The sequence below is a fragment of the Pelobates fuscus genome, chromosome 8, assembly GCF_036172605.1.
Source record: "Pelobates fuscus isolate aPelFus1 chromosome 8, aPelFus1.pri, whole genome shotgun sequence".
NCBI classification, from domain to species: Eukaryota; Metazoa; Chordata; class Amphibia; order Anura; family Pelobatidae; genus Pelobates; species Pelobates fuscus.
The window spans coordinates 41,674,057-41,700,638 of record NC_086324.1 but is presented as its reverse complement, the minus strand read 5'-3'; the positions used below and the strand labels follow the sequence as shown (position 1 = coordinate 41,700,638).

The window sequence follows — 26,582 nt, the reverse complement described above, 5'->3', positions numbered from 1 at the left end:
GTGGGCTGGTGCACATATTTCTGTAAGTGTGGCCTCAGCCACGTTTTATCAGATAATCACACTGGCAAGCTAATTGCTGAAAGCTGTGTCCTCCGTGGTGGCCAAGTCTGACCTGGCTAGTGGTGTTGCATGAAAACCTCTGACAACAATCAAAAGTTACCGATCGTTACTTTATATCTCAAGTCAAAGGTAAAATAATTTCCTCTACTCCTGCATGGGAGAAAATGCAAAACAGCCTAACGTTACACATAGCAAGGTTCAGATGGCAGGTGGACTGTTATATGGTAACATTTCTTCAGCAAATTAAATGTTTATTCAAGCGAAACACAACTTCGGTCTCCACTTTGCAGCATATTAAATAGACATGTGAAAAAAATTAATACTTAAGTAAAATGGATTAGCAGGCTTTTATGTGCCATTGAATAAATTATGAAATGGGATCTAGAGGTCTGTCTTCGGTTTGTGTCACGTGTATTTTGTTATTAATTATTTCTTTATGTGAATATCTGCATAGCATCAACACAATGAATATGTGAGCTATGGAGGGCTGTGTGTTGTGAATCAACGGCTGTGCATAGAAATGACACAAATTTACTAAAAATCCCTTTTTTATTTAACAATATTTCATTTTATAGTATAACTCTTTCTTTTTAAAGCATTAGTTATAAACATATAACGAAAACCAACAATACAGAAATTAAATAAAGAGTACACTCTGTTAATATTAACGTGGCAACTTTAATTTCTTTTATATTAAATCACCAAGAATAGTAAAAATTAAGCAAACGTGAAGTTTTCCATACAAATAATACTCACAGAATATTGTCCCCCTTAAACAACAAAGGCTAAGCATTACTATATCAATCCAAAGTAGTTATTTACTAATGGGAGAATGGTTGAGAATTCTAAGTGAAATGAAAGTGAATTTAAAATTTTAGATCAAAATAGCTGAACCGGTAATATTTCATTTGGAGTTTTTTTCCAATTCAGCTATTTTGCCTAAAATGTGAAATTCGATCAGAATTTACTTAGGATCGCTGGCAATTCTCACGTTAGTAAATATCCCTGCTGGACACAATGTTTTGTAACATGCATGACCCCTACATAAAACATATAAGCAGTTCATCCTACCGCCTATAGAGGGTGGGATGTAGGGTGTCCGGTCTACTACCCAGCAGGATATCTAATAGTTATCTCTCCTACCATAACCTTCCTTTCTATTTCTATTCCTAACATCTATCTCTATCTATTCCTAACATCTTACCTTCCCTTTATAATATGAAAAACATGGTAGTGTGGGGAGAGAGGTACAGCTCAGTTAAGAGACGAAACTCAATAATACCTGCGTGCAATACAACCAATCACATTACATGTCAAATGTATTTACCGACTGTGATACAGTGTACTGAAACATTAAGTGAAGTATGATGTTCAATTAAGTTGTCTCTTAAAAAATGTAAATGCTGGGGGCGGGGCCTGACAATCATGGCGACTGGATGTGTTTCTGGTGAGCTCCCAGAGACGCAGTAATAAAATCTACTGTTTTGGCTGACATACCCGAGACCGGGCAACAAGCGACTTACCTCCAGCTACACAAACTGAAGACCCGACCTGGGTATACCTTCAACAGCCCTCTCAAGCACTCCAGACGGCAAGCTCCACTGAGGCCTGGTAAGCGCTGAGGAGGGGAGACGCGGCCGCTCTCCCTGACTGGCATGATCGAAGTGCTGAACATGTACCTGGAGCCCTGCTACACCCCCCCCCCCCCTCTGGACCAGCGGAGGTCATCCCGGTCCCCACCCTGATAGCCCCCAAACCACATCGGGGAGCCGCAGCAGTGCCGTGAACATTGTCGTGCGAGGTGAAACAACACCCAAGATGGCGGACGACACGAGTCTCCAGACTCCTGGAGGGGAAATGCCGGATATAAACCGGCGCCTAGAGGCAATCTTTGAAGCCTTCTGGAAGAAGCTGGAGAGTAAGCTGATACCAACTGAGCCCACCAAGGCACCTCCAGAATCATCCTGCTACTCTCCGAAGCGCCCTGCTGCTCACTCCACGAGCCCGGCATACCGGAGACAGCGGAGGCGGCCTAAGCGGCGCAAGGCGGTAATTCTAGCCTACCTGCAAACCCCGAAGCCCAAAAACCCCAACAACACGCAGAAGGAAACACACGGGGTCGGAGAGAGGAATGAAAAGCGACAGCAGCAAGACAATTTGCAGAGAGCCCTGCTGAGCCTGAGAAGCCAAGCAAGCTGGGACACTAAATTCCCTTTAATGGGGATAGGATGATCAACTGGATGGCCCCAGGGCCCCAGCGCATATCCAGACAGGGGTAACCAAGCCAAATCGGACTTCTTGCTTGCCACACATATGTTTCTTACAAGCTCCTCACCCCCACTTTATATCGACAGGTCTAGAAGATAAAGAAATCTATTATGCTGCCATTACTAAGGGTTGTCACTCAGATGTATTGGGGATGTCTGGGGTGGTATACTTTCCTGTACCCCTTATCTTACCCTGACTATTCTCACTAAATACCTATCCTTTATCAGTAAGGGGACAAGTTAGATGTTATGTTTGTTACTCAATCTACTAATACTACTCTAATGTCTCACTAACGTTATTGCTATTATAAACTAAAAAAACGTGCATTGTCCAGCAATTACCCTATTTGTTACTTATGCTAAGCAACTCGAGGATTGCCGTTGGGGTACCTCGAGCCAGTTTGTACTCATTAAATGCACTGCAAAAATAAAGAATAAAAAAAAAAAAAATGTAAATGCTGACATATTTGTTGTGTACCTCGTCTACCTGCCTTTTCGAAAACAAAAGAATTATAATAACAACCAAACATATAAGCAGTTCACTACAAAACAAAATAACGTTAACATTGTTGCAAACATTTTTCAGGGTTCCGTACAGATGGATAAACAGCGTAATATTGCATAATTGCAATATCATGGTGACAGATTTGTCAGTCTGCCAAAGAAGCAAGAATTGGAAGATCCTTTGGGGCGTCATTTCCTTCCAGACAGGATCTGGAGGAACTACACACATCAAAAAACGTACAGTAAATCCCAGGGAAACTGTAGAGCGAACGCCAAACTGTTCTAATATTAATACTTGACAGATGCTAATTTTATGCTCTACTGTAAGGAAGGAAACAGGATACAAAAAAAAACACTTCATGGACAATCGTTACAATCTAACAGAGATTCCTTCGAAACTGTGAGATCCGATAACCTTTCAAGTAAAGCACAAAATATTTTTAGCACTCATACTTTTCATTATGATATATAAAACAATGATAGAAACAACTCCTCAATTAAAATATGAACTTTGTGACTTCCAAACATACTGTGATTTGTCACATAGAGGAAACAACCTCTTAAACCCACCTTCCATCACAACACACATTCCTTTATTACCCTCTGAGAATGAGGGATGTGCTGGAACATGAGCGCTCCCTATCTGTCATTCAACTAATTGCAGCAGGACATTCGCACATTTATGCACTGATGAGCTGCGGTGCCTTGAAGTGTTGAAATGTATATGAACATTTTCATTTTGCTAGCACATCTACTGGCTATTATTCGTCATCCTTGTCCCTCTGTTTTATAACCTCAGGGGTTGGATAGTGAGAAGTGGTGCATGGACTACCACAGAGTATGAAAAGATGTGTTACCCGAGACATTGTTTCCCTGCTCTGTTATACTGCAAACGTCTCACCACGACCACATCTAATAATGTTTTTAGACCAGAGGTGGGGAACCTTCGGCCCTCCAGCTGTTGTGGACTACATTTCCCTTGATGCTTTGCTAGCATTATGCCTGTAAAAGCATTATGGGAGATGTAGTCCAAAACATCTGGAGGGCCAAAGGTTACTTACCCCGGCTTTAGACCAAGAGGAATCAAGACACCAGCTTTGATATTATGCAATATCATGACTTCATGTGTCATAGTTCCCAAGTAGTTGTTCTCTAGTAATTGGTAAGAGGTAAAGAATGAGGGAAGGGAGGAAATTGACCAGAAAGCACACCACACATATATGCCATACAATGTATCTGTTTTATCTTCGTACAATCTTACAGTCACAGAGCAAATAACTCATACTTCTAAGAGCACCGCAGAGCAGACACACAACATTGTTATAAGGAACATGAAAATAAAAGAAGTTATAATGTGGTGTAAGTGACAAAACTTATACCAGCAAGTGGAGCGCTTTTGACATGTATAGCTTACCAAATGGTTTCTCATTCAATCATAGAATATACGGTACATGTAGAAAACATAAAAAGATACAATATAGTGCAGACGGTTTTGAAATAATGATAAGGTTATAATAAAAACTGTAGTGGTGGTTTTTAAATGAATGGAACACTCACATTTAAAGGAGCCTGTATATAAGAACACTGGCTCCGTATTTCAGCCTGTGTGCTTATTTAGGGGTAGCACCGCCCGTCTCCTTCGATATAGGATGTTTCTCAAAGACAAAAACTGAGAAAACAGACCAATGTGTAGGGGGTGTTTGTAAAACACAATTATTTTGTAAAACATTATTATTTTCAAGATAAATGGTGTGCTCACCTGGTCCTGAGCCTGTGGGTCCCGGCTCTAGGTATATACGTGTTGTGCCAATTTGAATGGGAATGGCGCTACACCTGGGAAGATATTCTTGAGGTTTTCAAAATAAGGAAGGACTTAAAGGATCTTAAATAAAAGATGATAAATTGATTATGAAATAAATAAAAACAATAGTAATAAAAAAAGGCCTTGATAAAAAGTCATTTTAAAATAAGCCAATACGCGTTTCACTCCTTGGTGTGGAGCTTCCTCAGTCAGCTGTGGTATTTTGTCCTCTAGATCTTCCTTTTAAATGGTTTTGGGGGTCCTCCCCTTTGGTGATTGCAGTCCTTTTGTCCAATAATACACTTGGTTACATATCCCTTATAGAGTGTTATCTGTGTGTGTCTCTTTAATTGGATGTAAAAATTTGCGCCTTTTTTTTTTTTTCATATTTCATTGGTGAATTCTGGTGGTTGGCGGAAGTAATCCGCTCGTAGCCGGGCGGTTGGCGGAAGTGGCGTCATGGACCCACGTGATCGCCACTCCGCCGCCGCCCGGAAGTTCACCTTCCCCTCCAACTCGACGCACGTATCCCTGCGTGCAGACGGGAGGGGAGGGGGCAATGTGCGCTCATCCCAGCACACCCCGCCTTTGAGGCGTGTCGGAACGGCCCCAAGCTCCTCCCCCCAATCCGCAACGAGCGATACACAGCGCACGTCGGAGAAGGGAGAAAGTAAACTAAGCAGGGGGAGGGGGAGGGAACAAACCCTCCGGCCGGCCTCACTTGTTCTGTGTGAAATGAATAACAGAATTACAGAGGAATGCAGTAATTCATAAATGGGAAATATACACATGTGGTACCCATAATGTGAGAATCAGTGTGGTGCTAAAGTGCTTATCAATAATGAATATGTAATATTAAAGTGCTATTAAGTGATGACCATTAAAGTGCTATTAAGTAATAAATATTTGGAAGTGATACTATTGAATAATAAATATTTTAAAGTGATGCTAGTTTTGAATGATATTCATAGAGAAAATTTATAAATACAATTACAGTTTGCATTTGAAAATGTAAAAATTACACATGATTTGAACCTGAATGATAAAAGAGAAATATATGGGTATATTTAAATAAAATTAAATAAAATGGCAGAGTTCGAAATCTATGTTCAGACCCTGGGGTTTTAAAGTCCCAAGGTTGAACATCCACCTCATCTCGCTCTGTCCTAATAATTTCAAAAAATCCCCCCCTCGCCAGTTGCCTTTTATCCTCTGTATCCCCATAAATTTTAGAAGTGTGGGGTCACTATTGTGTGTCGTGGAGAAGTGGTGGGATACACTGTGTCCCTCAAATTTTTTCTTAATGTTCCTGGTGTGTTCTTCTATCCTGATGTGTAGTTTACGTTTAGTTCGGCCCACATACTTAAGACTGCATGGGCATTCTAACAGATATATTACATTATTAGAGTGGCAGGTTATAAGGTCTTTAACTTGAAATTCTTCTTTATTATTAAAATTCTTAAATTTAGTGATATGTCTGTTTTTATTACTTGTGTTTCTACAAGCTAGACATGTGCCGCATCCGTAGAAGCCCTTTCCTTTCTCCAAGAAGGTGATGGGTTTTGTTTTTTTGAAATGGTTTTTTACCAGGAGTCTGTTTAAATTGGCCGCTCCCCTAAATACTACTTTAGGTTTAGGTGGTAGAATTTGTGCTAGGGTGTCGTCCTGTAATAGGATAGGCCAGTGTCTGGTTAAATTTTTTTTTTTAAGTTTTATTGTTATGACTGTAGTTGCATATTATGGGTAAGTTAATTTGTTCCGTGCTTTCTTTTTTGTTCTTTTCTTTTAATAAAGTGTTCTGTGGGATTTTGGAGATCTGTACCAATGTTTGCTTTAATTTATCTTCTTCATAACCCTTCTCTAGTAGGTCTGCAATTAATTTATTCGCTTGTTCTTTAAAATGAGTTCGTCTGTGCAATTTCTTCTAATGCGTATGAATTGTGACTTCGGAATGCCTTGAAGCCAAGGAGAAAAATGGCAACTGGAAGTGTGGATAAAGCTGTTAACATCCACATCTTTAAAATGGGTTTTAGTTTTGATTTGATAATTTTCTATAAAAATGTCTAAATCTAAAAACGTCACGTTTGTTTGACTAAAATTAGTTGATAAGACAATACCCCACTCATTATCGTTGAGCTGATTTAAAAAGGTGTGTAGAGTGGTTTCAGTTCCTTTCCAAATAAAAAACAGGTCATCGATGTACCGGCGATGGGTCACCAGGCCCTCCACCCAGCCATCGTTCCGCCATAGATGTTGGCGTTCCCAATCTGCCATAAACAGATTGGCGTAGCTGGGTGCGAACCTGGTGCCCATCGCCGTGCCCCGTGCCTGTAAATAAAAAATGTCGTCGTACCAGAAGTAATTGCTAGTTAAAATGAGTAGTATTGCTTCCATGATAAAATCTATCTGGTCTGGTTCAAAATGGTGGGATTGTTCTAAAAAGAATTTGGCTGATGTACATCCCTTTTGGTGTGAAATTATAGTGTAAAGTGAGCTGACATCTGCAGTTACTAGGAAGTAATCCTGTTCCCATTTAAGGGTTTGTAAGTGTCTCAGGATACTGCCTGTATCTTTTAAGTAGCTCGGGATGGTGCGTACTATGGGTTGAAGGCACTTGTCCACATACTCTGACAGTCTGCATGATACTGAGTTAATGCCTGAAACTATCGGTCTACCAGGTGGTTGTTCTGGATTTTTGTGTACCTTAGGCAGGTAATAGAACACGGGAATTTTTGAATGAGTTATATTCAGATACTTGAATTCCTTTTGATTCAGGATCTCCTTCTGTAGGCCATTCTCTATAAGTTCGGAGAATCTATTTTGAATTTCTCTTCTCGGGTCGCCCTTTAATTTGGTGTATGTGTTGTGGTCTGTCAGTAATCTGGTGCAGTCCTTGTGATAGTCGTTAATATCTAAAATGACTATACCCCCTCCGTTATCCACCGGATTGATGACGATGTTGTGATCTTTCTGTAAATTTTTTAAAACTTTATATTCGTCTTTTTTAAGATTCTGTTGGTATTGATTTGCTTTTTTAAGTTTATTAATATCTGCCATCACCATTTTCTCAAAAGTTGCCATTTCTCCTGAAATAAATTGTTTGGGGAAAAAGGTGGATTTGTCTTTTAGTGTTGTGTGTGTGTGTTTGGTCGTAATTAAGTTTTCTGGTGTAGGGTGTTTGTGAAAAAACTTTTTAAGACATAGTGTACGTTTGAATCTGTTCAAGTCCACGTAAGTGTCAAATTATTTAGATTTTTCATGGGTGCAAATTTTAAACCTTTTAGGAGTAACTTGATGTGTGCTTGATCTAATGGTGTGGAGGTGAGGTTGAAGATTCCTGCCTCTTTTTCAATTTCTTTTTGAGTTTTCAAAGGTGACGTTTGTCTCTTTTTCCTTCTCTGTATGACCACTCCTCCTCTATTTCCCCTTCTTCCGTACTCCTTTGTCTTTTGTTTGGTGATTTTTGGTGTGTGAGGAATTTGTGTTTGTTCTTGTTCCTCAAACTCCAAAAATCCTCTTCTTCTGAAGTTTTGGTTAGAGGGTCAAATCGGTTATAAGTATGGGTATCTGATACTCTTCTGGGGTTGTATTTGAATTTACTTTGGGCTGTAAGAAATTCATCTGATTTGGCTCTTTTTTCTGTTTGAATGGGGGTTTTGATGTTTAATATATCGGTTCTGAAATGGGATTTTTTGGGAGGCTTATATCCCATCTCTTCATTAGTTCTACGTCTATAGTGGGTTCTAGATGGACTTTCCCTCTGGTTGTGGCGTATGTGTGTGGTGTATGAGAAATGGGGGTGATGTTTCTGTTGTTCATAAGTATTACGGTTTAATTTGTTATTTCTACCAAATGTTCTTACTTCATTATGTTTATAATCATGTTTGTCTCGTATGTATTTTTTCTTTTTTATTTGTATTGTTTCCTGTTCAACCTTGTCCGTGACATGTTTGATTTTATCTGTGATTTTCCTGTATTCCTCTGCGTTAGTGTGGTTTACAAGAAAATTCTGTTCTTTATTAATTTCTGTATCTAATTTCTCCAGGGTCAATTTTCTCCTTGTTATAATTTTTTGCATCATAGTGAAAGAGAAAGAATCTAACATAGTAGCCCAATCGTCCATGAAACTTTTATCCTCCTGGTCAAATGAGGGAAATTTGAAAAATCTAAGGCCCCTTGGGGTAATTTTTTCTTGAATGTATTTTTCTAGTGTCGCGATTTCCCATTTAATTCTTGTTTCTTTGCTTAATGTTTTCTCAAGTATTTTTTGACAATCAAATATGGATTTTTCTTCCATTCTATCGATTTGGTGGAAAACAAGTTCTTCTCCACCAAATAATTAATCTATGTTTGTGCATTGTATTTTTCTTTGTTCAAAAAGTGACATAATTACTCTGTTTGTACACGAGGATAAAACAATCTATGAATACCAATCAAAGAGTACCTCTTTTTACAGAGGAATGTGTACAACAAAGTATTTGTAAATAAGTGCAGTGGTTTGCAAGCAGCTCGATACACTTATGTGGAAGTATCCTCTATTCCACAGGACAGAATTGAAGTTATAATGTGGTGTAAGTGACAAAACTTATACCAGGAAGTGGAGCGCTTTTGACATGTATTGCTTACCAAATGGTTTCTCATTCAATCATAGAATATACGGTACATGTAGAAAACATAAAAAGATACAATATAGTGCAGACGGTTTTGAAATAATGATAAGGTTATAATAAAAACTGTAGTGGTGGTTTTTAAATGAATGGAACACTCACATTTAAAGGAGCCTGTATATAAGAACACTGGCTCCGTATTTCAGCCTGTGTGCTTATTTAGGGGTAGCACCGCCCGTCTCCTTCGATATAGGATGTTTCTCAAAGACAAAAACGGAGAAAGCAGACCAATGTGTAGGGGGTGTTTGTAAAACACAATTATTTTCAAGATAAATGGTGTGCTCACCTGGTCCTGAGCCTGTGGGTCGCGGCTCTAGCTATATTCGTGTTGTGCCAATTTGAATGGGAATGGCGCTACACCTGGGAAGATATTCTTGAGGTTTTCAAAATAAGGAAGGACTTAAAGGATCTTAAATAAAAGATGATAAATTGATTATGAAATAAATAAAAACAATAGTAATAAAAAAAGTCCTTGATAAAAAGTCCTTTTAAAATAAGCCAATACGCGTTTCACTCCTTGGTGTGGAGCTTCCTCAGTCAGCTGTGGTATTTTGTCCTCTAGATCTTCCTTTTAAATGGTTTTGGGGGTCCTCCCCTTTGGTGATTGCAGTCCTTTTGTCCAATAATACACTTGGTTACATATCCCTTATAGAGTGTTATCTGTGTGTGTCTCTTTAATTGGATGTAAAAATTTGCGCCTTTTTTTTTTTTTCCTTCATATTTCATTGGTGGATTGTGGTGGTTGGCGGAAGTAATCCGCTCGTAGCCGGGCGGTTGGCGGAAGTGGCGTCATGGACCCACGTGATCGCCACTCTGCCGCCGCCCGGAAGTTCACCTTCCCCTCCAACTCGACGCACGTATCCCTGCGTGCAGACGGGAGGGGAGGGGGCAATGTGCGCTCATCCCGGCACGCCCCGCCTTTGAGGTGTGTCAGAACAGCCCCAAGCTCCTCCCCCCAATCCGCAACGAGCGATACACAGCGCACGTCGGAGAAGGGAGAAAGTAAACTAAGCAGGGGGAGGGGGAGGGAACAAACCCTCCGGCCGGCCTCACTTGTTCTGTGTGAAATGAATAACAGAATTACAGAGGAATGCAGTAATTCATAAATGGTAAATATACACATGTGGTACCCATAATGTGAGAATCAGTGTGGTGCTAAAGTGCTTATCAATAATGAATATGTAATATTAAAGTGCTATTAAGTGATGACCATTAAAGTGCTATTAAGTAATAAATATTTAGAAGTGATACTATTGAATAATAAATATTTTAAAGTGATGCTAGTTTTGAATGATATTCATAGAGAAAATTTATAAATACAATTACAATTTGCATTTGAAAATGTAAAAATTACACATGATTTGAACCTGAATGATAAAAGAGAAATATATGGGTATAATTAAATAAAATTAAATAAAATGGCAGAGTTCGAAATCTATGTTCAGACCCTGGGGTTTTAAAGTCCCAAGGTTGAACATCCACCTCATCTCGCTCTGTCCTAATAATTTCAAAAAATCCCCCCCTCGCCAGTTGCCTTTTATCCTCTGTATCCCCATAAATTTTAGAAGTGTGGGGTCACTATTGTGTGTCGTGGAGAAGTGGTGGGATACACTGTGTCCCTCAAATTTTTTCTTAATGTTCCTGGTGTGTTCTTCTATCCTGATATGTAGTTTACATTTAGTTCGGCCCACATACTTAAGACCGCATGGGCATTCTAACAGATATATTACATTATTAGAGTGGCAGGTTATAAGGTCTTTAACTTGAAATTCTTCTTTATTATTAAAATTCTTAAATTTAGTGATATGTCTTTTTTTATTACTTGTGTTTCTACAAGCTAGACATGTGCCGCATCCGTAGAAGCCCTTTTCTTTCTCCAAGAAGGTGATGGGTTTTGTTTTTTTGAAATGTTTTTTTACCAGGAGTCTGTTTAAATTGGCCGCTCCCCTAAATACTACTTTAGGTTTAGGTGGTAGAATTTGTGCTAGGGTGTCGTCCTGTAATAGGATAGGCCAGTGTCTGGTTAAATTTTTTTTTAAAGTTTTATTGTTATGACTGTAGTTGCATAGTATGGGTAAGTTAATTTGTTCCGTGCTTTCTTTTTTGTTCTTTTCTTTTAATAAAGTGTTCTGTGAGATTTTGGAGATCTGTGCCAATGTTTGCTTTAATTTATCTTCTTCATAACCCTTCTCTAGTAGGTCTGCAATTAATTTATTCGCTAAAGTAATTTAAACCTAAAGTAGTGAGCACACCATTTATCTTGAAAATAATTGTGTTTTACAAACACCCCCTACACATTGGTCTGTTTTCTCAGTTTTTGTCTTTGAGAAACATCCTATATCGAAGGAGACGGGCGGTGCTACCCCTAAATAAGCACACAGGCTGAAATACGGAGACAGTGTTCTTATATACAGGCTCCTTTAAATGTGAGTGTTCCATTCATTTAAAAACCACCACTACAGTTTCTATTATAACCTTATCATTATTTCAAAACCGTCTGCACTATATTGTATCTTTTTATGTTTTCTACATGTACCGTATATTCTATGATTGAATGAGAAACCATTTGGTAAGCAATACATGTCAAAAGCGCTCCACTTGCTGGTATGAGTTTTGTCACTTACACCACATTATAACTTCAATTCTGTCCTGTGGAATAGAGGATACTTCCACATAAGTGTATCGAGCTGCTTGCAAACCACTGCACTTATTTACAAATACTTTGTTGTACACATTCCTCTGTAAAAAGAGGTACTCTTTGATTGGTATTCATGAAAATAAAAGAATTTGGATATTTCAACAGTGGCTACTACCATAATCAATGGACAATGTATCAGGAGAAAAGAACATGCCTTTTGATGAAAGAGGGAGATACATGGGAGATTATGGCTGGTGATGGGTGGAAGGCAGAAGGATTTTAGATGAGGAACGGGGAAGAAAGCATTATAGCGCTTTACAAGAGACATGGAAAAACAAAAAAGAAAATATTTTGTAGGTATGACCTAGTCATGCCTCCCACACATTCGGTACACCTTTACATATACTGGTCAGGGAATTGGGGGCTATGAGATTTAAAAAATATATTTTCTGCATAAATATGTAAATCCCAAATGTATTCATTAAAAGTCTCATTGTAGTTTTTGTATTCAGTAGAAAACACACCGCCTGGTTCCATGCTTTAACTACCCTGTACTTGTCCATAAAATAATCATTTTTATCAATCTTGGAAAAAGATCTTTAGGGTATTGAGCGACATGTTTCTTCAAACCCCTTAAAAGCTGTTTTTATACGTGTATGCAGGAAACTACAAATGCATTGCATCTTTTTGTTTTTGTCAGCATAGTTTTGACAAGATATTTTGAGACAGTCGCTGTCAAGCCTAAACCAAAAATAACTTGACAACTTGGGTTGTTCTGCCTGCACTAAATCCTGCAGTGTTTCACGAAGGAACATCCAAGAATCTAAGGCTATTGGGTTGATTTAATTAATTTTTCCAGTAACACCTCTGCCTCGAAAAGTGAATTACGTACAGATTACATTTACTTGTATCACCAATGCCAATGTAGGTTCTAGGCACTGATTGCGAGAGCATGCTGTTTCTGATGAATGTGCGCTGAGTCGCATTCAGAAACTGTCCACTCATCATGTAAATATTTTAGCAATCTCTGACCTCAAATGCCTTACCAACTCAATTATGCCTTTGAGTTGTTTGCAACAATCAGTTCAATTTATAAAACTGAAGTATGTGCAGAGATGCTTGCTTGCAACAGAAATGTAAAACTGTTCAATAATGCATTCATAATTTAGTTCCCGATAGCACCGCCAGCGATGCATCTAGAAATATTTCAGTGACGTGAAATCAGCTTCCCATGGTGGCAGAGAGGTCAACCTCATGCTGGCAGAGGCCAAGAAAAAAAAAACCCACTATATAACACTATATATATTGTGTGGTAATTTACAAACAATCTCTTTGTTGATCCAAGCACTAAAGACAGGATACAGGTTTGACTACACACAAATCAGGGATCTCCACCATCAGTATAGGAGAGCCAACAAAATCACAGGGTGCTTTCATTACACGGTTCATTAATTAGCGATACACAGTTCTGATATACACACAAGGTGGCCCAAAAGCAGGTATACAGTTAAATCAATTATATGGGTACACATACACACTGACACACAACAAAGTGGCAGTTAAATTTCGGGCATTTAAATATCAGTGTGTCAAGTAAAAAGTTGCAACGTTGATGGAAGACAGATGCAAATAAACTATACAGTATACCTACTTTTGGGCCATCCTGTATATCCAGCACATTAATTCTAAAAGCATGGCTAAATTATGGTTTACAGTGATGATTAATGACAATTCTGCTCTAGATGATGCCCTTATTTTAAAGGGCAAAAAAATAAAGAACTATTTCAGGCTTTTTCATAAAAGGAAACAATTAGCAAATGCATTCCACTGGTTTCTGTGTTGATTGCCCCATTTGGAATGTTGCCCCTAGGGCCGGTGCAAGGAATTTTGCCACCCTAAGCAAAAAAGATTTTGCCGCCCTATTTGCTCCACCCACTCATGCAGACTGACATACACTGACCCAAGCAGACTGACACACATGCACTGATCAATGCAGACTGACACACACACACACACGTACTGACCCAAGCAGACCGACACACACGCACTGATCCATGCAGACTGACACACACACACACGTACTGACACATGCAGACTGACACACACACAATGATCCATGCAGACTGACCCACACACTTACCCATGCAGACTGACACACACTGACACATGCAGACTGATGCACAAACTGACCCATGCAGACTGACGCACACACACTGATGAATGCAGATTAACACACACATATTGATAAATGCAGACTGACGCGCGCACACACAGACCCATGCAGACACACACATACACACTGACTCATGCAGACACACACTGACCCATGCAGACACACACTGACTCATACAGACACACACATACAGACACACTGACTCATACAGACACACTGACCCATACAAACACACGCATATATACAGACATACACAGCCACATACTGCAGACAGACACTGACCCACACTACAGACAGACCCTGACCCATACAGACACACACTGACCCTAACAGACACATTCCATCTCAGCCCTGATATGCTCCCGCCTACTTGTCCCCACATACAAAGGGGCAGGAGCGAGAAATCGAAGCGCCCTTGTGCTCAATGGGAGTCTTTGCGGGGGGCTACTACGAAGTTTGTAGAACTTCTTCAATATAGAAGGGAGGCCAAACGAGCAGAGTGCAGAGTAATAAGGATTCAGGGCCGGTTGCCCCAAAACTGCCCTCTAAACATAGCCTCCCAGAAAACAAGCCGTCAGTAATCTATGCTTTACATGAGAAAGGAATACAGCAGTAATTCCAAAGACTGCATATGTCTTCACAGCTGATACGATCAGAGTCCTGATCTGCCAATCTGGCACCTCCATATAATTACTGATTGAGCATCTCCATTTGCTATTTACACTGTTTCATATGCCATTCTGAGAAAATACAGTTGTTAAAACAATCTTTCAATATGGAACATGTCAATGGGTTTCTAAAACTCTGCAAAATGATTTCCTATCTGCACGTTGCAGGGACACAATTCCCAGTGAGAAATAAATACTACCGTAATTTCGCAATGAACATCGTTGTACAGTTTTAATATGATTTAGCTGTTGAATCGATGTTCCACTTACCTCCCAAAGGGCTTTAAAATCTTTCTGTTCGATACGCAGCAGCTCACTGAATTCTCGAGTAACGATGGTCGCGTGACGGGGTGTATTGTCCAAAATCGACTCTCCAAAAGCAGTTCCGACTCCCAACGTGCAAATAATGACTGCATCCTTTGGTTAAGGAAACATTGTTATTGAAAATTATTTTTTAATGCAATATTTGCAATATGCAAATAAACATGACACTTAAAACATGACCCTTAGCTATATAATAGACATATTTATTATCGGAGCTAGCTTACCATCTACTTATACGTAAACATATGTTATAGGGACATTCTAGGCAACATATTCACAGCAGCTTATTGTATTAGTTACAGTGTAAAAAGTCTTAGAGCATTGTCCCATCTGCCCCTATGTTTGTGCTGAGGTGCTGGGGGTGGGTCAGTCATGTGACTATCCTTTCTGCCCTAAGTTGGATGGGTAAAGCAGATGTTTACTTAAACAACTCAAAAATATTTTGACACAAATTCCTTGCACCGTAACCATAACTCATATGCAATGAGCTGTAGTATTTATGGAGATTAAACTGTCCCTTCACAAATAAGTTTCTCAATTATAAGGTTCCAACTCAAAAACATAGCCCGCATTCGCCCCTTTCTTACGCAAGATGCTACCAAGGAGCTTGTCCATGCTCTAGTAATTTTCCGCATGGATTACTGTAACCCTCTCCTGATTGGTCTCCCCAAAAGCCGTACTGCCCCGCTACAGTCTGTAATGAATGCTGTAGCTAGACTGATTTTCCTCTCCAGTCGGTCCTCTCACACCTCGCCCCTCTGCCAGTCCTTACATTGGCTCCCTGTATCCTATAGGAGTCAATTCAAAGTGCTAACCCATACATTTAAAGCACTGAACAATTCCAGACCCTCTTATATCTCTTCACTGATCCAGAGGTATGCCCCTCCTCGTACCCTCCGCTCTGCCCGCGACCACCTCCTGACCGCTGCTCGCACCCGTACGGCCAACTCGCGCTTGCAGGACCTCTCACGGGCGGCTCCTCTCCTATGGAATAACTTGCCTACTGCCATCAGACTCTCCCCTAGTCTTCAATCATTTAAGAAGGGCCTTAAATCCCATCTCTTCAGGAAAGCGTATGGCCTCCCAGAGTAATCTCTCCCTTACATACCTGTCTCTTGCTCTCTCCTATGGGACAGTGCGTTGCTCTCTCCTCCAGCTCTGCTTCACTCCTACTTGATATTTCCTATCCTAATGTTTCTAATACCCCACCTCCTATAGACTGTAAGCTCATTTGAGCAGGGTCCTCTTCAACCTATTGTTCCTGTAAGTTTTCTTGTAATTGTCCTATTTATAGTTAAATCCCCCCTCCCATAATATTGTAAAGCGCTACGGAATCTGTTGGCGCTATATAAATGGCAATAATAATAATAATAATAAGGTGAATAACATTTATCAATCTGATTTTCAAGTAAAGGAAACAATAATTGCTAATAACTTACTAAGTGATTTTTCTTAAATGGAAAATGAAGACAAAAAAGGAAAATCCCGGGGCAAGGCCTGGACGCCATGCCGAATGGTCACAGAATGCTTGGGTTCCTGCTTGATCCTGCTCTAAAACCTAAATGGAGGTTTAAAAGCCCTTTTTTTTAGACTTACCCACACTGGTACCCTCGTCTAATCCTCGTAGGGCAATCTTGGAGTGGTTTGGGGGGCTGTCCGACGTCTGTGGCCTCCGGCAAATCGTGTCCTGGTGCTGTGTTGGCGGGAGAAACGGCTTATCTCTCTGCCCGAGGCGGCCGAGCTTTCCTCTTTGTGGATCCTCAAAGCCCCGCACTCCCCTCCACTCTGGATTGGCGGGCGTTATCCCGGTCCCCACCAGAAACCAACTACTCACCTGTCTACAGCTCTTGGGTCAATCCTGCAGATAACGCACCTCTGTGGCCTATCTAAGATGGCGCCGCAGATCGTGCTAAACAGACAGAGACACAGAATTGGGAGGAAGACGTCTCACAAAAATTTGATGCAATATGCCAGCGGTTCTGGTGACGCTTGACGAGAAGGAGTCAGCATCCAGCACTGGCGATCCCGGTGGCTCAGCCTGCACACAAAGCTCCTGCTAGGAAACAGATCCCAAGAAGGAGTCCTGAGAGAGTCCAGTTTGGAGTCATGAGAGTTGGAGTGCTGTGGCAATCTGCAGAACCCAGAGAGGCTTTTATCACCTCCTATACATGCCAGGACTTTGTGTATGTGCTAGGGGTATCTGGCATTCGAGCTCAGCGTGCATGCTGTATTTCCTTCACACTCAGTGAGCAAAGTTAAAAGGCAACTGGTGGTTTCTTTTTTCTTTTATCTTTTATGTTGTTGTTCTCTATCAGTTTTAACCTTCTTCATACTCATACGCAACAGCATAAGTCTGTCCCTGAAGTTGTAACCTAATCCTGCTACCACCAATAGTATAATCGTCTGACAAGCTTTTAATGTGTATTACTGTAAGGGGTAGCCCCAAACTAATCCTCAGGTATCCATGCACACATACTCATTATGTTTTTGCGTTCAGCACAAAACTGAACTTTACCATATACAATGCCATGCCTGTCTTCTCATATATAGTGCATATGATCATCCTATATTATTAGCTGTTCCTGTATCACACATGCATCGTTATTCTATACTTGAAACACACACACACAAAAAAAGAGGCTACTCTTTTCTGGATCTTTTTTTCCTTGATTACATTCATAGCTTATGTGAGCTCCTACTGCTATTTTCTGTTATGTATTACTCAAATGCCTCAATAAAATACACATTAAAAAAACAAAAAAAGGAAAGTCCCTTTATTGCTATTTCATACCTCCCAACATTGTTGCCAGTGACAAGACTGGCATCACGTGTGAAACCCATAATGGGCAGGTCTGCCCAGGAAATAGATAGGCCTGCTCACTGAAGGGTCGTGATAGCCTACCAAGCAAGAAGCGTTGCTCAAATGCTCTCTGCATGGTCCTAGTTCCCGCCCCGCAGTGCAAGCATGTCTAATGATGCATTCATGCTGTGCTGTCTGAGGACAGTTCCCTTCTGTCCCTGGATGTGGACACAAGTGAACTAAAGCGGGATATGACAACAAAATCTGGATTGTCCCACCAAAAGCAGGACTGTTGGGAAGCATGCTTTTTCCTTACCTGAGTGCCACTTTAAAGAACTCAGAAAGTTTGGTGGGTAATAGTGTATCACAGAGCTCCAGAGCATTAAACCTCCTGGGGGAGGGAGTGTATCACATAGTTCCCGAGCATTCCTACAAAAAAATGTATCTACATACCTACATTTCTTCACATTTACAGATAATAGGTAAGTATGCAGCCACTTCACTAAATCTACTTTAAAGGCACACTCTGAGCCGCATGACCATAATAGCTCGCTATAGTTGCCCAGAGTGTTCTGGCACCATTTCTCACACCTTTCTCACACTGATAATGTGTAACTGACATTTTCATAATATCAGTATCAAATTCATGAAACCTGGACAGAGGTGAATGGTTGAGAGAGCTGGGGCTGGGTAAGAGGAGCAGGGGAAAGTCTCAAATATTTCCCAAATGATTTGACATTACATCGGGGTACATCACCAGAGCACTCTTGAATGCCACTTTAAGTTACTATGTTTTGGTTTGTCTGGGTAAAGTCTATTTTGCTACTCTATGACTTTTTAAGTTAATCAAGAATGATGGCAATATTCTAAAGTCAAATACATTGCTTTACATTGCTTTATTACGCCTCTGCTTCTCCAAGCATTCTCTAAAATCCCCTAGAGATGTCAATCACGCCTAAGTAAGCTGGACAGGTGGTGGTCTTCCCCAAGTAAGGATTCGGTCCCTAAATAAACAAGAAACCAAAATGTTTGAGAAAAGCTAATGTCTAGTTTACAGATGGTTCCTGTATTGACGCGTTGTGCTTCATGAATCATTAGCAGAAGTATACATTGTATTTGCAATGCAATTCATTCTAGAGTTTATGCAAGTCCAAATATCAAGGGGGCCCTAGGCTAAAGGGGAACGCTCGCTATTCAGCAAATAACAGCACTGAATAAACCACTGAAATTCACCTAAACTTGTGTTCATTTTTTTTTTTCATGTGACGCTTCATTTCCTTTTAAATTTATATCAAAGATTTAGCAAATGGAATCCCTATCCAGCTCGGTCCAGTCGAGGCATGGCACACATGAATTGTTTCAAACGAGGATAAGAAATAGAAACATTTTCTCCTTTTCTCTATATACGTTCTGTATTGTGAATGCCAGGTACAAAGGACGGAGCTTATAACAGTGATTGACAGGGAGCTGAGACAGAGGTGCACACAGGGATGAAGGCTATGTAAGAAGACAGATACACCGTGATACAGCAGCTGATATTAAAATGTTTTTTTTTTTTTGTTTTTTTAAATAAATAAATTGTCAAAAACATTAACAGAAATGGTAATTGAAAGTACAGACAGATGTCGACACATGGCGGTATTTATGGAACCTTTCGAAGGTGAGGTCGTTCAGAGGATAGTGAGTCAACCAAAAGTCTGACTGGGTTTATTTATTATTTTGTCTCATTACAATATCTGTTGGTGCTTTATAAATACCAGTATTAGATAAATATAGCTGTATGTACACTATGGTGGCCCTCCGTGCATCACGTTTCATTGCCAGATTGGGCTAGACCAGCAGTGTCTATATGGCAAGGCTGTCTTACTTATATATCAGTGAGTTCTCATTCTTGGGCATTTGGGAAGCTAAAATGGGAACCCCCAGTTGCAGTATAAAGAGGTGTGGATTCCTACATTACATTTGGATTTGAACATTTGTTATATACAGGTGATAAGAAAACTGTATATGACATATCCTAAGAAGTGACAGCACCTCTTCGAGGTCCTCAAACAGGTAATAAAACCGATAAAATTTCTAGCAAAACTGAACAATTTAATGTACAATGGTCATGCAGATTTCTAATTTTAAAAATAGAAAACCTGTCGGTTATTTAAAAATTTTTTTTTTGGGATTGTAAAAGCTTTCTAAATGATTCAACACTGCTGAAAAAACGTTTCAAATCATTCGGAAACCTTATTATTAAATCAAAGACATTGGATTAGCTTTTCAAATGCTTTAACGTTTTTGGATAAACTTTTTAAATGATTTAATATTGTGAAAAATATTTTACTTTTGTCAATTTGGACGTTTTTTAATATATTGATATATTTTTGATATAGAATATATTTTTTTATATTTTAATAATTTGATCAAATAATTTAAAAAGTTTATAAAAAAAAAAAAAATTATATTATTTGAAATGCTTATCCCCAAAAAATCAGTATACTGTCTTGTTGCAGACTGAGAAATAGCATAAACATACATTGTTAATGTTCCTACAGTTTGGATCTGTATAAATATGCAACACTGTCTGCAAACTGCTTGCACACTGGGGACATACATAATTCAACAGGGTACTGAAACATCTTAGATACAACTAATGATAGAGATGGCATCTGCAAAGGGACATAGGTGGCAGTTCGGATAAAGTTTATTAAAGTTGCATTGTGTTTAGAAGACAATAGCTAAGTCAACAGAAACAGTACAGGGTCGACGCTCAAAAAGATGTTATTTATAACGCTAAACAGATGTAGAACACACAGAAAAACAAACTCTTTAGCATTCACAAACAAACCTATCTACAAGATGGACATACATTATAATCATGTATAAATACTTATTAAACATAGAAAAAATATATGCCCCTAAAACTGGTCTATGTGATCTGTCTGTCTGTCTGTCTGGTGGTCTGTCCGTCCATCCGTCCATATGTTCATTTGTCTGTCTGTCGTAGGAAAACATTGGGAGGATATTGCACATTAGCATCAAATCTTTGTCAAAGCTTCGTCAATCAGCATCTCCTCATAGAGATGAATTCAATCAATGCGTCTCCATGGGGAATGTTCAGTGTCTCTACGTACTGTGCAGCACTGACCCAGGAAGCACCTCTAGTGGCTGTCTGAGTGATTGCCACTAGAGATGTTCATAAGCACCAATGTAAACACTGGATTTTCTCTGAAAAGGCAGAGTTTACAGTGCTCAGCCTGCAGGGACATTAAACAGTAGTGGTTCTGGTGACTATAGTGTTTCTTTAAGGGTATTTGTAAAAACATCTGCCAGTATATTTGGAAATAAAGCTACCAAATAAACCATAATGCAGCCAATATTATTGTACTCTCTGTTTTATTGGGAAGGATTTATCAGTGCTTCTGACACCGGCAACAATGGGATTATCAAGCATATTAAAATATATCTTGCCCTACTTCGTATAAATAGTGTTTGGAAAGGAATTTGTTCAATGATATGCTTATAGCAGGGTTGGGCACAGATGTTGCATAACTAAAATTTCGAAGATATTTTGCAATTCTACTGGTAGATCCCCCAGTATGACAGAACTACAATGTCCACGATGCTTTGCATTTCCAGAGACTGTCAAATCATCATTCCAGTTGCAGTTCTGTAGTTGTAGATCTGTTAAGGGTTGTAACCAACCCTTAACCGTGCATTGGAGATAATACCTATGATGCACCTTCTACAGAGCTTGCACCAACTCTTACCCACATGGGCTGTATAGACTTAATATAATATAACCCTTAGCCTATTTAAAATGAGTAGGTTTATTTTGCAAAATTTTATTTAATATTTCTTAAAGATAGCAATTGATTCTGTCCCTTGTGGCTACCTCCCCTGCCCCTCCCTGGCAGTCCACAGTGTTTCCTTTACGGCTGGACCAGATGTCATTGTGATCAGAGAATGGAAACATCTGGACGCTTAATAACCCCATTGTTACTGAAAACCACTCCCATCAGCCTGTGACTTGCTAAGCATGATGGGAATGTCAAATGACTATCTTACTGCAAGTCTAAAGACACCTCACCTTATCTGAAAATATAAAAGTAATGTTAGCCGTGAATAATACAACACTGCTTGGTATCAGTAACACGTAAAGAACATTCATTATTTTCTACAATGTAGCATTTTTATAAACAATCAGCAATTCGGTTATCCTTACAAATACACATGCACAAACAAGGTTTTATTTTTCCTGCTTCAATAGACTGTTAAAATGTGAAGCAAAATGGATTAAGTGTGTATTATTGAAGTAAAGGAATACGGATAAACAATCTGATGTTTTGTTTTGTTTTTACCAAGGCACCTGTGAATAAAATGGAAGCTGCTTCCCTGGCTTTTACAAACAGCTCACTGATTCCATGCTAGTCTAGTACTGCCACCTAGTGGCATGTTAAATAAATGCGGCAAACAAATGCAATGTATCAAAGCTAGTTAGAGGGCAATAACTAATAAAGATAAGAACTTTGGGATAAATACAGGAAAAGAATGGGCTCCCCGGCAATGACCTAGCCAGCCTTAACATTGGAAGCCTTACCGCTCCTCATCCCAAACTTTAACTACAAGATATGGAACAGGCACAGCGTTGTCACAATGTCACAACTACTGCAGGGACAACGGCTCCAGAGGTTCTCAGACCTCCAAACTGAATTTAAATTACCCAACACCGCCAACTTTTCTTACATGCAAATGCAATCCTGTTTGAAGACGCAACCCACACCCCCTAATAGACATCTAGGAAGCTCCCACTGACGGAAGTAAAAAAAAAATCTGCCTAAAACTAAAGCCTCCCGAGAAGCTCATCTCTACTATTTACACCTCAGGACACTCCCTGACCTGCCCCAACTCCCTTTTTTTCAAATCAGCATGGGAAAAAGATATTGAACACCCCCTCACTGAGTCACAATGAAACAACATATTTTCAACCCACAGACCAATGACATTTTGCATGTCTCACATTGAATTATCCCAAAAACGTCCACACACCTCAAACAAACCTTCTCGAAAGTTTCCGACACCTGTTGGAGATGTCAAGAGTACAAAGGAAATATGATACATACCTGGTGGCACTGTCCCAAACTCCACCAATACTGGCGAGAAAGCTGGTGAAGCGCTGCACGCCTTTCAACCCGAAATATTCCTACTACTGCTGCTACCAAAACAGATCCGAAAGAGCCAAAATTACCTACTGTATCACATTCTCATAGTGGCCTTCGCGGTGATCAGCAGGCAGTGGAAAAAACATCCTCCCCCTCGATAGGTCAGTGCATTACAGTGGTGGAGACAAACAAACACTACGAAATAATGGCCAGACAAACTCAACCATGGACTAATTATTGGTCAACAGCTTGGGAAACTTGGGACACGTACAAACCTAAACTACATACACTTTGAAATAGCACCAAAATTAAAATAAATAAATAAATAATGTTGTATACTAATAATAGGAAGGACAGATGCTCCTCCATTGCACCTCAATGCCTAGACAAAACACCCCACTCAATGCTTCTCCCCAGCCCCCACAAAACGGGTTAAGGCACACCCGACCAGTCACACGTAGAATCTGGATATGTCGCTTTCCACCACCTGACCTCCCACATTTGCGAGTGGTGCCTAAACACTATCACCTCAACTAATCACGCAACAATGCCACCACAGATGGACGAACCAAAGGCATAGTCTGAGTTCTCCCCCCCCCCCCCACCTCTCCAGGCCCATCCCACCCATCCTGCCAACCCAGCCAGCCCATCTGATGATGACAACATCCACCAATGCAATAATCCCAGGCATTCCATGCTTGGTAAGGCATCACCCAGGCCAAGCTGACATCTAGCTATAGGCATCCCCTTCTGACCCCCCATGCACACTTAACTAGTGCTACAATAAGGGGTTACGAAATGGAGGCTTGTACACTATTATGATCAATGCACAACTAGGTAGAATGTAAAACAGTTCCAACTATATGGATGGCTATGTTTTGTTTTAAACCTAACCTTACTGCTTGTCCCCCGCCCCCTTTTTTTCTTTCTGTACCCTAAAAACAATAAAAATTGGCAAATTGAAAAAGTGCCTGTGTTATTCTAAAAAAAAAAATATCTGTTAAAACATGATCTACATTTTATTATTTGGAAGCACCCATGGTGTGTTCAATAAAAACATGACAACATTTCATTATTTGTGTGTTATTAGTTTAAGCAGACTGTGATTGTCTATTGTTGTGACTTAGATGATGATCAGATCACAATTTATGACCAATTTGTGCAGAAATCCATATCATTCCAAAGGGTTCACATACTTTTTCTTGCAACTGTATACTCACACATATATATATATAGATGTGGGTATATATAATTCTTCCTAATATATATTTCTCATGAATAGCCCTTAATCTGTGGGAGTGACCATCTTTAGGTGTTCTACGGTCAAAATCATCTTTTATTTTCAGAGACTTTGTACAATTACTATGAAGCCAATTCGGAGAATGTTTTTGAGATGCCTAATGCTTATACAAGGAATCAAAATCCAGTAACATACACTAGCACTCAGTCCTCTCTATGGTCATTGAACAGATACGTGGTGCTTTTGAACCCAGAGGGTATAAAGATTGATACCCTTACTGAACAATAAAAATCTTAAAAGATGTGTTTGTTAGGATTGGGGATTTGCTTTTTGATCCAAACTGCAATTCATTCTAATATCCGCTGATTGGTTGAATTCCCAAACCCTAACCCGAAATGTAGCCTTGGCTTTGACCATTCAACAGAGCTTTGACAGCAGAAAATGGAGAACTAGACCCAAAGACACAGCACCATAACCACTACAATGAACCTGTGCGGATAAGGTGCTTGGATTGCCCATTTACACATTGTTAATCCTACAGATTAACATAAAAACACAATACCTGGCCTCTAGTACTTTTGCAAACAACAAAACAAAAACTCAAATAGTAGCAATAGGTAACCAGATATAAATGGTAAATACACGATTAATAGAACAAGTAGTAGCTGAACAGAAATAAATGAAAACAAAAACAAGCTCTTTATGTTTTGTTGTCTTCACTAGCTGTCGCTAAACAAATACCCAACGTTTCAAATGTATTAAACATTCACACTATTCATTAATTAAAAATGCATACATAACCTACTTGTCAGTCACCAGCTGTCTGTAAGTAATCCATGGTGGGGCTGAAATCATGCAGGCTGTCTGGACTTACAATATTTTTATGGCTTGGAGGACGTCGGCAATGACATTTATTTACAGTCGTTTGGTTGTAGCAAACTGAAGAGAGTGTTTTCGAAATCCTTCTTACACCAGATAAAGGAATTATCAGATTTGGCTAGAGCTTATTCAATTAACAGTGACACTCTGTCACCTACAGAGCAATTATACATACACGATAGGAATGTAGACAATTAGAAAATATCACCAGTTACTCTGTTAGAAAAACAAGGTAGGTTTATTGAAGATATGAAGGGACACCTGTGTATTTTAGGTATAATGTGTAGGTTATAGTCGTTGTTATTGTTTTTAATTAACCTCTTTAATTTTTTTAAAACAGTAATTAGTTTTGCTCCATAAGGCCACTCTTCCTGACACTCTCTCCCAAACAACAGTATTTACACTTTTACCCTAAAAATAATTTCTAGACAGTTGAACTACAAGTCCCAGAAATCCTTGCCTTGTTCGGGTAGCCAAAGGCTTGGAATCTGCTCCTAAGTTCCTGGCATTCTTGGAGAAAGGAGGTATCATCTGAGCAGTTTCGGCAAGCTCATAAATATTGCCCATATGGAATAGACTTGTGGATATTAGATTAATTCAGAGCGCTACTTAGTCAAGGTTCCCCCTTCTTAAATATAGACAGCCTCTAGATACACTGTGGCTCTTTAAAGGATACTAAGTAGCGTTTCATTCTGACAGTGCATTTGATGTATGCTCTGTCGGACTTTGTAGGACATACTGAAAAACATCCCGTATGAAGTCAACAATAAAGGTGATTCAGAACCATTATAGCTCAAGGACATTGCATTACTTGTTGTAAGCTCATTTTCTGTCTCACCTAAAATACTTCATACCTGACACAAGTGTGTATTAGACATATGCAATTTGTTTCGGACTGAATGTAAATTCTGACTAATTTCAGCAATTCGGACATTTGGATGCTTCCGAACCGAATTACCGAAGTGCCGAATTTTGGAAGTGCCGAAGTGCTTCAGATTTCTGAAAAGTGGCAAAACAAGAGAGGGAGGGAAATTACGCAAGGATGACAGGAATCTAACCCTACCCCTAACCCTACCCCTAACCCTAAGGGTTAGGGGTAGGGTTAGGTTTAAGGTTAGGGGTAGGGTTAGGGGTAGGCTTAGGGTTAGGGGTAGAGTTAGGGAATTGCCAAAGTCTTGAATTGCCAAAGTCCCGAATTGCTGAAGTCCCGAAGTGCCGAAATGCCGAAGTCTCGAAGTGCCAAAGTCCCGAATTGCTGAAGTACCAAATTGCCGAAGTCCGAATTTTGGAAGTGCCGAACCAAAGTGCCGAAGTCCCGAATTTTGGAAGTGCCGAACAGAACCAAAGTGCCGAAGTCCCGAATTGAATATTTTGCCCATACACATCCCCAGTGTGTATACTTTATTTTATC

The 26,582-nt window shown here is 39.7% G+C and overlaps 1 protein-coding gene across 2 annotated transcripts in view; it reads right to left on the bottom strand.

Moving 5' to 3' along the window:
- RAPGEF4 (Rap guanine nucleotide exchange factor 4) overlaps nt 1-26,582 on the bottom strand; it is a 226,882-nt gene that overhangs the window by 177,831 nt on the left and 22,469 nt on the right. For both annotated transcript variants that reach the window (XM_063429735.1, XM_063429737.1), the window contains exon 4: nt 15,049-15,195. In XM_063429735.1, the coding sequence (XP_063285805.1) occupies nt 15,049-15,195 (147 nt within the window). The remainder of the gene's footprint in view (nt 1-15,048; nt 15,196-26,582) is intronic.